A 14,249-nucleotide genomic window follows, 5' to 3' on the forward strand; every position below is an offset into this window, starting at 1 on the left:
GGTAAATGTAAATGCTATGTACTTAGGAATGGTCCTCAAGTCAGGTTTTGCACCCGGTTGATGTAAAAATGTGAGGATATAATTTTCACACTTTTCTCCATGATTTTTCCATGCATAAATGTGCATTTGTTGTCCCTAAATGTCCATGTGTTGACTCTCCAACTACTTTATATGTAGTGAAAATGGAAGCCACACATACAAGTATGGTAGTGTGAATACTGCCACTGGTAGAAAAAAAGGGGGTGAACTCTAGTCCTAGCAGTTAAACCCCAATAGCACATTGTCTGATCTTGCATAGTTTCTGATAACAGGCTAAACTGAGACAATTTGGTATATAATAGGCACTTAAAAGACCAAACCTGAGGCTCTATGAGCTATGTGAAAGTTAATAGCTTCAAACTATAGAATTTTAAAAAATGCAAATGGACTGCCTTCAAGTAGATTCCGACTTATGACGACCCTATGAATAAGGTTTTCATGGTAAGCGGTATTCAGAGATTTTAGTCAGGCACAACATCAAATTTTACTACTCTATCTTTAAATGTGTCCTAGCAAGAGGCTTTAGGAAATTTTGCAGATTACTTTTCAAGGACAGAATAGCTATTGCCTACAGAGAGAGAGAACAGAAGTAGAGAATATATAGTCTTCAGGGGTGGGAAGATGCATTGAACTCCTTTTCTAAGCATATTTTCTCATTTCTCTCATGGTCTAACTATACCATCTTTCATGTAGCAACTCCTTAAATGACTGTGAGGCAACCAGGCCATTGTGTCTTTCTCTTGCCTATAGAACTCAATCTACTGTAAGGAGTTTTGGATTCTTGGGTTATTTCATTAATTTTTTTAATTACTGACAACTAAATGTGTGTGGTTTTATTTACTTTTTCAGATGGAGTCTGGTGGGACAGTTTTAAGCACAAACTGGTCTGATGTGGGTAAAAGGAAAGTAGAAGTTAATCCTCCAGACGACATGGAATGGAAAAAATTCTAACTTATTCATGTGCCACTCTATGCTGCCCATATTTATGTATTTACCATAGTGTGTGGGACACAGCATCCTTGAAGCTGAAGCACTGAATGTTCATTTGAAGATTTCCCCCCACTGTCTTTTTATGCTTTAGGAAGACCTTTCTCTGCAGGTTTTAGAGGTGTAATCAGGAATTGAGGCTCTTACTGCTTCTGTCCTTGAAGGACTTTTTGGAGCTATATGAACTAGTCATAACACACACTTTCTACTGGCTTGCTTGGTTATGTATTTGGAGAGTTAGCAAGAGCTTTAATGGGCCACCTAGGATTATTGCCTTACTAATGCACAAAATTTCTTTAAATAATTTATTCGCTCTGGTGATTTTGCAAGTAAATACACTTTCAGCTACAGTGTTAAGATTGTTTGCTGTTTAACTCTGCATAAAAATAAAATTGTAAATATATAACTTTTCAAAAAAAAAAGGTCAGGCTCATTCGTTTTCTGTCAAACTGTAACAGTTGCAAAAACCAAATTGCTATTTCTTGAGTTATATAACCTATGGATATGCCTTCTGTATGATAAAAGTAAACAGAATAGCAATATAACACAAGAAAAGACTAATTAAAAACATATTCACTAATAGGCAAAAAACCTTGCGGTTTAAAAACATACCTATAGCCCACAGCTATTCTATCAAACTTTAAAAAGCAGGGAAATTGGGCAGCTATAGTGAATGCACCAGGGGAGCAGGAGACCTGAACTCCTCTCCGAGATATTGTACTGCCCTACAAATTGGTCAAAATGCAAACACCATTTGGGTTGGTCTTTCACAGTCCAATCCACTTCCCGTGTAGCTTGGAAGAATTTAGTAACATGTGCCTCTGAGCATATGGTGAGTGGTGGCAACACTTGCCATCTCCAAAGATAGAGAATTATATTTTTGTATGTTTGCTGGTGTTCTTACTTTGCTTCTTTCCTGTGTTATTAATGTTTCTACAGAGAATCTACACTAGAAAATTTTATTTCCCTCATTATTCATCCCAGAAATCTGTGTCAAATTTATTTTTATTAATTTCAAAGCCTTTTTATTGGTCAGTGTCATATGATGGTGAAGGCAGCCTTTTGTGTTTCAAATTGGAGGTTATGTCCTATTTCTATTTTGGGTGCATTAACAGTGGAATTTGGACCTGCAGTTTGATGAGAAATCAGACTGATTCCAATATGTTGCTACTTCAGCAATGACTCTAACTGTTGGAAAAAAGAGGATGCATATTTTCAGCCTGCTATGTTTAAACCACTTCATTTCAGGCAAGATGGGCACAGTCAATTAAAAACATAGAACACACCTAGCATTTTGCTAGAATATATTTCACCTCCCACTGTTTTATCTTGTGCAAATTGAGACACTCTTGAGGTCCACTGCAGAAGTCAGTGCCATTATTCCACAATTATGTTTGGAGTTTTTTTAGTATAAATTTTGCAAAGCGTTGCTGTACTTCAGATATTCACAGAAATAGAAACAAAAGAAAATGATTTCCTATAGGAAACGTCACTAAAATTGCAAAGGAAATCAGACATATTCAAAGTGACCATCTGAACTATACCAACTGTCTTAATAATGTTACTTCCTCCCTGCTAAAACAAGATCAACACAGCACATGTCTTCTTTCTATAATTTGGGCTGATTGCAGGTGTTGCCACCACTCACCATATGCTCAGAGGCACATGTTACCAAATTCTTCCAAGCTACACGGGAAGTGGATTGGACTGTGAAAGACCAACCCAAATGGTGTTTGCATTTTGACCAATTTGTAGGGCAGTACAAGGTTTTTTGCCTATTAGTGAATTTCCCTGCTTTTTAATCCGGGAGGTAAGAAATGGGATCCTGTCCAAGTTTGCTGAGAATGGATGGATCATTTGCATGCTTATTGAGTTCAATGGGATTTACTCCCCTGCAATCATGCTTAACTGACCACAGAGGATGGGGAGGGGAGGAGGAGGGAGGGAGGGGAGGAAGTGCAGAGGGGAGGACTGGGAGGGGAGGAGGCAGGATGGAGAGGGGAGGAGAAGGACAGGTTTGATCATTTGCATGTTTATTAAATTCAGTGTGATTTACTCCTGTGCAATCATGCTTAGGATAGGTAAAACTGACCGGGGGAGGGAGGGAGGGACGGCTGGAGTGGGCAGGGGAGGAGGAAGGGAGAGGAGAGGAGAGGGGAAAAGCAGGTCTGATCATTTGCATGCTTATTTTCAATGGGATTTACTCCTATGCAATCTTGGTTAGGATAGGAAACACTGACCATGGGGGAGGAGGAGTGGGAGTGGGAAGGAGTGTATTGGAGGGGGGCAAAGGAAGGTGGAGGGGAGAGCAGGTTTGATCATTTGCATGCTTATAGAGTTCAATGGTATTTACTTCCGTGCAATCATGTTTAAGATAGGTAAAACTGACCATGGGGAGGAGGAAGGGGAGGAGGGGGAAGGGGAAAGAGGGGATTGGAAGGGGATGGGGAGTGAGGGGCAAAGGAAGGGGGAGGGGAGGGGCAAGAGGAGGAGATAGGAGGAAGGAGAAGGGAGGGTGGGTTTGATCATTTGCATATTTTTTGAGTTCAGTGGGATTTATTTCTATGCAATCACGTTTGAAAATGAAAATGGACTGCCTTCAAGTCAATCCCCACCTATTGTGACCCTTTGAATAGGGTTTTCATGGTAAACAGTATTCAGAGGTGATTTCACCATTGCCTTTCTCTAAGGCTAAGAGGCAGTGACTGGCCCAAGGTCACCCAGTCAGCTTCATGGTTGTGTGGGGATTCAAACCCTGGTCTCCCAGGGAAGGGGCAGGGAGTGGGAGGGGAGGAGATTGGGTGGGTGGGCACTGAGCAGAAGGGAAGCCCCTTTCCTTTCCAAAAGGAAAACATTGTAAACAGAATCATTCTCTTTCAGCCTTTCCCCGACCTTTTTATTCTACAGCAGACACATGTAGCCTCCCACCCAAATTTAAACCAAAGCTTTCCCTGGCCACATCCACACCAGGCCTTTATTTGGACAGTCATGGCTTCTCTCAAAGAATCCTGGGAAGTGTAGTTAGTGAAGGGTGCTGAGAGTTGCTAGGAGACGGCCTGTTCCCCTCACAGACCTTCAATCAGAGTGGCTGACTGTTAAACAATTCTCTCGGGAATAGGAGTCTCTTAGCACCCATCACAAACTACACTTCCCAGGATTCTTTGAGGGATGCCATGACTGTCTCAAGTGAAATCAAGTCTGGTGTGGGTGTGGCCCCCTGATTAGCCAAGCCCAGCAGCTGTGAGGCTTTTAGAACTCTGACAGTTGGTTCTTACTGAGCATGCTCCGCGCTATCATTGGGTCCCAGCCAAAATTTATTAAATTAATTAAAAATCAGCCAGGCATTTTTTAAACTGCAGCAGATGAAGGTCAGAGTATGGGGCAACGTCAGTATTAGGATTACAGATGCTCTGTGAACATGGCTGATTTTTAATGAATTTCAACAGATTATGAGAACAGAGAAAAAAGTCCAAAAGGGCTCTGAGGTTTTTCTTTCTCTTTTTACACTTTGAACTGTCTATTCTCTCTGGCTGTTTTGTGTATCGCCATGAAAATTGAGAGGGTTGTTAAGCAAGCGTTTCTGAGTTCAGGACTATAAGTTATGTAAGGTTTTGTTTTGAAATGAGCTTATGGGAGGCATCAGAATGGCATGGGGGGTATTTTCAATTTAACATTGCAGAATGTGAAAAATCCCCGCTGGCTATAGTATACAGCCACTCTAATATTCTATATGGCTGTATAATAATGTAATCACAGCAGGTATATCTCAATATCGCTTAAATTATAACTCTTCCAATATCTCACAAAGAATGACTTAGAGACTGCATTTTTTTGAAGATTTTTACTACAATGCTGTCAACTTTCATTACTAAGTTTAACTTTTATTCTCTAATAGGCAAAAAACCCTTGCAGTTTAAGAACGTACTTATAGCCAACAGAGATTTCTATCAAAGTTGAAAAAGCAGGGAAATTGAGCAGCTATAGTGAATGCATCAGGGGAGTAGGAGACCTGACCTCTTCTCTGAGATATAGTACTGCCCTAGAAATTTGTCAAAATGCAAACACAATTTGGGTTGGTCTTTCACAGGGGGAGGGGAAAGTCAGGTCTGATTGTCTGCATGCTTATTGAGTTCAATAGGAGTTACTCCTGTGCAATCATGCTTAGGATAGATGAAACTGACCAGGGGAGGGGAGGTTTGATCATTTGCATGATTATCGAGTTCAGTGGGATTTATTCCTGTGCAGTCATGCTTTGGATAGGTGAAACTGACCTGGGAAAGGGGGGGGAGAGGGAGGGGGGAAGGAAGGGAGGAGATTGGTTAGGTGGGCACTGGAGAAAGAGAGCCCCTTTCCTTTCAAAAAAGAAAACATTGTTAACAGTATCATTATTTGTTGGGGTTTCCCCCCACCTTTTTATTCTAAAGCAGACATGTGTAGTCCCCCACCCAAATTTAAACCAAAGCTGTCCCTGGCCACATCCACACCAGACATGTACTCCACTTTAAACCGTCATGGCTTCCCCCAAAGATTCCTGGGAAATGTAGTTTGTGAAGGGTGCTGAGAGGAGTTAGAAGATGCCCTATTCCCCTCACAGAGCTACAATCATCAGAAGAGGGGCTGTCTGTTAAGCTTCTCTGGCCACTGGACATCTATCAGGAATAGGAGTCTCCTAGCAACTCTCAGCACTCTTCACAAGCTACACTTCCCAGGATTCTTTGGAGGAAGACTGTTTAAAGTGGAATAAATGTCTGGTATGGGTGTGGCCCCGATTAGCCAAGCCAATCAGCTGTGAGTCTGGCTTTTAGAACACTGACAATTGGGTCTTACTGAGCATGCCTGTGCTTTTCATTGATTCCAATGTTAAATTTCTTAAATTAATTAAAAATCAGCCATGCATTTTTAAAGTACAGAAGATGAAGGTCAAGAGTGTGGGGCAAGGTCAGTAATAGAATTACAGGTACTCTTTGAACATGACTGATGTTTAATTAATTTCAACAAATTATGAGATCACTGACAGAAAAAAGTCCAACGGGTCTGTATTTTTTTCTCTTTATGCTTAGAATTCTCTGTTCTCTCTGAGTGTTTTATGTATTACCATGAAAACTTAGAAAGTTATTAAGCACATGTTTCTGAGTTTAGGACTATAAAGTTTGTAAGATTTTGTTTTGAAATGGGCTTATGGGAAGCAGCAGAAAGGCGTGGGGGATATTTTCAATTTAACATGGAAGAATATGAAAAATACATGCTGGCTATTGTATACAGCCACTCCCGTGCCTGTATAATTACACTTACGTTTATCAACCAGAATATTTCCTATAATCACTGTATTGGCTGCATTTGCACACCACATTAAACCATTATTTACTGTGACGAACACAAGCTGGAATGAGTTCGAGACTTGTGCTCACATGTTTTCCCCATGCTGCCACTGTTGTTTACCCATGCAGCTGCATAGAGATTTTCAAAAGTGTTTACTTTCATTAATTCTTGATTTATTGTGTGCAAGCCAGAATTCATGTTTTATAGTGAACTCTGGGCAGTTTCAAAACGAGCCAACTTGAGACTATGAGGTATGAACCTGGCTCAGAATTTGTTATAAACCACAATCACTGGTTTACACCCAATAGCAAGCTTCAGTGAAAACAAAAGTACAAACTGTGTAATGGGAATTCTCTTTTGAACCAAGAGGATGTTCAAAAGTAGATTGTAAAATGTTGCGGGTGGGTGAGGAGAGGATAAAAAAATTCACACTGAGTGTGTCCAAACCCTTTGGAGGATCTTAAATGCTCATTGCATCTTAGGCCCTGATAACATTCCATTTAAGATTAAGCCTTTCAGTCCTAAAAGTGTTATGTTAATTTCTTAGACTGAGATAGGCAATTCATTGAAAGTGGATTGAGAGTTTTTTCTCGGTGCCATGTACTGATTTCTTTCGTCATACTGTTGCCCATGTCCAACAGGTTTTGCAGGGTTTTGAAATCAATACAAACATCTGCAGAACTTGTTTGCCAGTGGTGAAAGTGGAATGAGTCTATGCATCGTGAACAGAAATTCCTCTTTCAAACCACCTCCCAACTCTTTGGGGGGGAGGGAGACACCTTATTTTCCATCTCTAACTGGTTTCCACTTCAGTTGTATCCTTTTTTTGAGATTAGTCAGTTCATTAGAATTTTTACAAATATGAGGCATTAACCATTTCAGTTTTCTATAAATTACAACTGTAATTTGTATAAGTGTGTGGTGGATAGGAGGTCATTCCAATGAACAACCAGCAGAGGAGTTATCTGCTTCTGTTTTTCAACTTCAGGTTTACAACAAAGCATTGCAATGTTTTCTAAGTCTACGATCTTGGGCACCTTTTATAACTTCCACGAAGTGGAAATTGCTTTGAATTGTATGTGCAGGTTTGAACTATAGTGAATGAAAAGAGGCATGTTATTGAGTTGTCTGTTAAAAATGCTGAAGTAAAGATTTGCTGAAATGCATATAGTCTTTGGATATGGTGGTATACACAAAGTAAACAGTGTATATTAGCAAGTTTTCTATAATGAACAGCAGTTTCTATTTTTGCCTAGAAAAACATCCCTATAGGTCTAACAGTTATCAGCTTCAGTTAAATATGTTTTCACATCTTTACATTTTTCTCAGCTTAAGGCAAAATAGTTTCATTTGGCATTTGAGGCATGTGTAATGCATATATAATGGTTTTGCATCAAGATAAAGTATCAGTCAAGCTTTAAAACATCCCATTCTTTTTGGATGTCTCTCTATTAACACTACAGCAAGGTATGTGCCAGCAGGAAGTTCTTGTATACTATCTTTCAGGGTAATGTAGTTCAGTGAACTAATTGTGACATCAGAACTGTTTGTTTTAATCTTTATTAAAACTAAATTTCATTTATTAAATGAGCATTTAATCTTTTGGGATGATGCTTTCTCCCCTCTGGGGAATGCCCTGTCCTCCAGGGCTGGGAGGCAGTCTCCTGAAGATGTTTCTGGGAGGGGAGGCTGCTTCTCTAGCTGCACTTTAACTTCCTTGAAGTTAGGCAGAGCTCCCATTCATGACACAAGAACCATGAACAAAAGAGACAAGGAAGAGGAAAGAAGAAATACTGATCCAAACCTGGTATTCAGTACAGCTCCAACACTGATCGAAGAACTCCCTCCCCCCTTCCAACTCAGAGAAGAAATCAAATGGCACCGAGATGGCCTATCTGCTGCCTAAGTGGACAAGCACCAGGCATGATTGCCCACCCTATCCTTTTCAGCTGGAGAATGTTTGGAAATGTTAAACTAGTCATGACTAATTACTGACAATAAAGAACAATGTCTTGGTGTCTCATTTACTCAAGTCTTAAAAGTGTCATATTTAGGTTCAGGAATGTTCTTATTTGCGTAGGTGAAATCTAGCAAATTCCAGGATCCAGAAAATTGTACTTATGTGGACCAAAGCATAGGCCTGTTTTAAAAAAATGCCTTAAGCACTAGGGTTGCCAGGTCTCCGGTTTTCTGCCGGAGTCTCAGGGAAAAGGGGGCCATCTCCGTCCTCCGGCTATACTTTATTTAAACAGGTGGATCTCCGGCTTTTGATTGCCCCCCTCAGCTACGCATGCGTGATTGACGCATGCGTGAAGGCTGTGGCTGGCCGCCTTCCCGCCCGTGTCTGCGATGACATGGGCGCCTTGGTTGAGTCGGCGCTCCTGCAGGGCTCCCCCCAGCAGCAGCGCCGGGAGTCTGCCTCAGCCATCATGGTGTGGGCGCCGACGGGCGGGAGTGGCCGTGATGGGACTGAGGAATCGGTTCCAGGGTAAGAAGGCCTCTCGGTTAGAGGCCGGCTCGGGTCTTTGGTAGGAAGGTCCTCGCTCGGTGGTCGTTGCGCAGAGGGCAGTCGTTGCCGGGGTAAACAGGGCCTTGCGCACAGAGAGAGAGGGGGGGGCGTTGGGCAGATGTTGCATATTTAGAGTTTACACAGTTAGCTAAGAACTGCCCAAGGGATGCTCTTGTAGTCAAGTCTTGTGACTATTAAGAACTTTATGAGTTTCAAGAAACTATAGAAAGTAAAAAAAAACCCAAATCTCCAGGAAACATATTACAAAAACAGTTACAGTCTCTGCCAAGTATAAGGCAGGAACTCTGCAGAGCTGTTGAATATTACTCTGACATCCTCCACCAGCAAAGAAATAAGGATTAGAACATGATGGAGGCAGGAGCTGGAAACAAACAGGATGGATCCCTACTGTGGAAGAGCCCAAAAAGTTTTGTCCTCCAAACCAGGGCTGAGTTGTGCAAAATGTCATATGAAATGGACGATTCAGGAGCTGGCACAAAACTGCTTAACAAGTCGTTTTTATATATAGTACTAGAGAGAGTAGTATCAAAAGTGCAGGATGCTATCATGCTACTCTAGTCTTAGGGATACAGAAAAATCAGGCTCCCCTTGTGCTTCATACATTTTCCTATAAGGCTCATACAATGAACCACACACACATCCCTTGTATAACCAACAGCTATATTTGTTTGTTTGTTTATTAAATTTGTCGCCCATCTGGCTGGCAATCCATTAAAATATTAAAATCTCAACCAATAATAATAAAACCTAATCCACCACAAAAGCCTGTTTGAAGTGTTATGTACTGCAAGCACAAAATAGCATCTGTCATGAACCACCCTGTTCAGATCTTGTAAGCTCAGGTCTGTGGCTTCCTTTATGGAATCAATCCATCTCTTGTTTGGCCTTCCTCTTTTTCTACTTCCTTCTGTTTTTCCCAGCTTTATTGTCTTTTCAAGTGAATCATGTCTTCTCATGATGTGTCCAAAGTATGATAACTTCAGTTTCATCATTTTAGCTTCTAATGACAGTTCGGGTTTAATTTGTTCTCACACCCAATTATTTGTCTTTTTTGCAGTCCATGGTATCTACGAAGCTCTCCTTTAACACCACATTTCAAATGAGTTGATTTTTCTCTTACTCACTTTTTTTACTGTCCAACTTTCACATCCATATGTAGAGATCGGGAATACCATGGTCTGAATGATCCTGACTTTAGTGTTCAGTGATACATCTTTGCATGTGAGGACCTTTTCTAGTTCTCTCATAGCCCAAAAAAGTAAGGGGTCTATGACCCCCCCACAACCCTGGATGACTACATTTCTGGTTAGAAGTAGAAAGAAAATAAAGTGTATTTTTGTACAACATGCAATCAAAGGAATTCAGGGCTGGATGGCCACTAATTTGGATGGCTTAAAAAAAAAGATGCATCTATGAAGGATTATGTGTATCAAGCACATGATAGCTAAATGGAATCTACATTCAGAGGCTGTATACCTCTGGTTGGCACATCCTGATTTGCTTATGGGCATTTGAAGTAATTTGTTTGGCTGCTGTTGAAGACAGAGTAGTTATGTTCAGATGTAATGCTAAACCATGGTGGCATATTGTGTGAATGAACAGCTATAGGTCACATACTCTCTTGTCCCATGCAATCAGAAGCAAGGGACACGTTTGGGAGATATTTGGGAGCTATTTGTTGTCGTTATGTGCCTTCAAGTCGATTATGACTTATGGCGACCCTACGAATCAGTGACCTCCAAGAGCATCTGTCATGAACCATCCTGTTCAGATCTTGTAAGTTCAGGTCTGTGGCTTCCTTTATGGAATCAATCCATCTCTTGTTTGGCCTTCCTCTTTTTCTACTTCCTTCTGTTTTTCCCAGCATTATTATCTTTTCTAGTGAATCCTGTCTTATTATGTGTCCAAAGTACGATAACCTTAGTTTCATCATTTTAGCTTCTAAAACAGCTAGGTTGGCGGGGACAAGAGAGAGGGCATTTTCAGTGGCGGCCCCCACTCTCTGGAACTCCCTCCTGTATGACCTTCGACATGCCCCTTCCCTGAATGTATTCCACCAAGCTTTGAAGACCTGGCTCTTCAGACAGGCCTTTGGGACTTACGGGGAGGGTTAAATTTTTACAACCAATAGCCTACTACTCTGTACTGGAACTGTTTTATTGTTATATTGTATTTTATGATGTATTTCATTATGATGTAATGTATTGTTGTTAAATTGTACGTCGCCTAGAGTGGCCATTGGCCAGATAGGCGACCCACAAATTAAATTATTATTATTATTATAGTGATCGCTGTGGTTTAATTTGTTCTGACACCCAATTATTTGTCTGTTTTGCAGACCATGGTATCCGCAAAGCTCTCCTCCAACACCACATTTCAAATGAGTTGATTTTTCTCGGGGGGGGGAGGGCAGAGAGGTGCCGGGGCTGAAGCGGCCCAGAGATCACCAAGGTTGCCTGGCCCAGAAGGTCCTGGCGTCGAGGCTGGGTGGGGCGGCTTCGGGGGGAAACGGAGGCAGGTGCTCTGCACAGTGCAGATGCTTATTGCTTAGGAGGAGGCGCTCTCTTCCTTTATTTTTATTTTTTTTCTTTTTCTGGTCCTCCCCTCCCTCCTGCTGCCTGTCGGTCCTATGTAAGGCCTCGTAAAGTAGAAAGGCAATTGCTGCCTACACTCACCCTGCTTGTATGGCCATAAATATTAGGGGACACCCACTGCAGTATCCAGCCAACACATAAAGTTGCAGTGCCTTATGGATAACTTTGTGGATGATCCCCAGTCAAGTCTTAGCAACAGCACAATGCTGACAGGCAGTTGCCAACTGCTTGCCTAGAATGCCCTCCCTTGTCCTTAACATGGCTGGAACCATATCTACTCAGAAGTAAGTCCTATTGAGTTCTATGGGGCTTAGTTCCTTAATAAGCATGTTTACAGTTGCTGCCTTCAGGGGCATCCATCTGTGCTCCCATCTAACATCTCTGCAACACTAGGCTCCTTTCTTCCAATAATGGCCTGGCCTGAGGGCACGTAAACCCTTCTTGCCAGAAGCAAGTAAGCGAGATTAAATGTTCCCTAAAGGCATTGAACTGTGACCTGGCAGACCAGGGTTCGAATCCTCACACAGCCATGAAGCTCACTGGGTGACCTTGGGCCAGTCACTGCCTCTCAGACTCAGAGGAAGGCAATAGTAAACCACCTCTGTCTGAATACTGCTTACCATGAAGACCCTATCTGGGATCAACTTGAAGGCAGTCCATTTCCATTTTGCATCACCCTAAGCTTGTGAGAAAGAATGACCTTGTCACTTCAGATGGACCTAGGAACACCCTATTTTAGGTAAGATTTCTATTTTAATCTCTGATCAGAGAATTTTTTTTGAATGGTATGCTCCAAGCAACTGTGGTTGATACAATGTATCACATTTAATGACGTCACTAGGGCCCACCCTGTGATGTCACTAGGGCCCGCCCCCATTTTCTCAGGTTTTTGGATGGTTCCGACCTGGCAACCCTATTAAGCACAGAGGATCTTTGGAGCCTTGTACTGTGTTGTAGATTGATTCTATGTAAAGGATTCTCTTGAAACAACTGGCAATTAGATCTTTGGGCTTGTTTAGACTTCGTGCCTGAGAGATGCTCCACTCCAGTGTTTGCCTATATGATTTTAAAATGGCTTCAGTATGCCTTTCTTTACAAGTAAGCAGTCACAGAAAAAGAGGAGGCGTCCTCTTGTGGATCAGGAACTGGCTAGGAAACACAGCAGAGAGTAGGATAAAATGGACAGTAATCCCAATGGAGAGATGTAGAAGTGGAGTCCCCCAGTGATGTATTAGAACACTGTGTCTCCAGTGAGGTGGCCGTATTTGCTGATGATATTAAATTGTTCAGGGTTGTTAACATAAAGAATTGCAAAGAGCTCCAAAAAGACCTCTCCAAACTGAGTAAATGGGTAGTAAAATGGCAAATGCAATGCAATGTATGAAGTGTAAAATTATGCATGTTGAAGCAAAAAAATCTTAATTTCACATACATGCTCATGGCGTCTTAACTGGCGGTGACTGACCCGGAATGAGACCTTAGGATTGTTGTGTAAATTTGTATATTTGTTAAGCAAAGAACAACAGCGGTCTGAAATGTGCGTGTGCTAGTGTGTGCGTTTACCTAAGAAAGCAGGTTTTTACCCTGCATTGAGATCACTGAGACTTAAGATTTAGTAAAATAAGAAAAGCTACCTTATTTATAGAAATACATAGTAAATAGAAAGGCATACCTAGTTCTAAGATGGAGGTGCAACGTCCAGGCTTGGGAGTTGCCATTATGGCTCAGGAGAGAGAGAGCAGAGACAAAGGTGTCTCCTCTCTCTCTCGGACAGTCGGACCCTAACTCTATCTCCCTTCTGGAACATAAACAAAAGAATAAAACAGTTAAACTATGGAATTCCCTTCCACAAGGGGCATAGATGGCCACCAACTTGGGATTTAAGAGAGGATTATACAGATTCATACAGAAGTATATTATTATTATGTATTTGTTTGATATTTTTTTAAACACAAGACAGATGCAAGACAAGTCTGCTTTGATTTAGTTATTGAGATTTTTGCCCTACTTCTCAACAGCAGCTTACAAGAAGCTCAGAAGCCAAACAATTTAGAGGTTTCAAGGATTTTGGGAACACTAATGACTTTTTGCTATAGCTGCCACCAAATTTTGCTTTTAGTAAATATTCAGTATAAACTCATGTTATTTGAATCGGAATAATACCACTGTGGTCTCATCCTGACCTCATTTAACATTGGATTTTGTTTTTTAAATGAATGTGGTGGTAGTTTGCATTCTGATTACTGTATCATGCACATTGTTAATATACAACATTTTTATGCTGGTGAAAATATGGCGTATTTTGGATTTATAGTACAATCCTATATGTGCCTACTAAGCATTAAGTCCCATTGAGTTTAGTGGGACTTACTGCCAGAGAAATGACTATTGGATGCCTTAGTGACAGAGAATGTGTGAATGTGCAAACATAATGGCCCAGTTTGCACACAATGCTAAACCATGATTTGATGCTATGTAAATGAGCCTCCATGAACCTGAATGAAGTGTTGGACTCACTTGCCTTTCCCTTTCTCCTTTCCTACATGGCAAAGAGGAGGACTGGATGGTTTAGTTTTGCTTTCAAAGAATCTCAGCTTAGCATATATGAATCAGGGACTGATGGTTAACTGTTCAACAGGACAAGTTAAACCCATGGGTGATGAAGCTGGTTTAAATAAACATTGCTTGTTTTGAACAAAGATCCTTGGTTAGGCCAAGATTCTTTGAAAGCAAAGCTGAACTCTGTAGAAGTCCTCACTGCACAAGGGGAGAAAGGAAGA

At 41.3% G+C, this 14,249-nt stretch overlaps 1 protein-coding gene across 3 annotated transcripts in view; it reads left to right on the forward strand.

Moving 5' to 3' along the window:
- Window positions 1-1,434, forward strand: part of SUGT1 (SGT1 homolog, MIS12 kinetochore complex assembly cochaperone) — an 86,104-nt gene extending 84,670 nt beyond the window's left edge. For all 3 annotated transcript variants that reach the window (XM_061629944.1, XM_061629945.1, XM_061629947.1), the window contains one exon: window positions 889-1,434. In XM_061629944.1, coding sequence (XP_061485928.1) covers window positions 889-990 — 102 coding nt within the window. In that variant the 3' untranslated portion in view covers window positions 991-1,434. The remainder of the gene's footprint in view (window positions 1-888) is intronic.
- The last annotated feature ends 12,815 nt before the right edge of the window (window positions 1,435-14,249 follow it).

The sequence above is a fragment of the Rhineura floridana genome, chromosome 5 (genome assembly GCF_030035675.1).
Source record: "Rhineura floridana isolate rRhiFlo1 chromosome 5, rRhiFlo1.hap2, whole genome shotgun sequence".
NCBI classification, from domain to species: domain Eukaryota; kingdom Metazoa; phylum Chordata; class Lepidosauria; order Squamata; family Rhineuridae; genus Rhineura; species Rhineura floridana.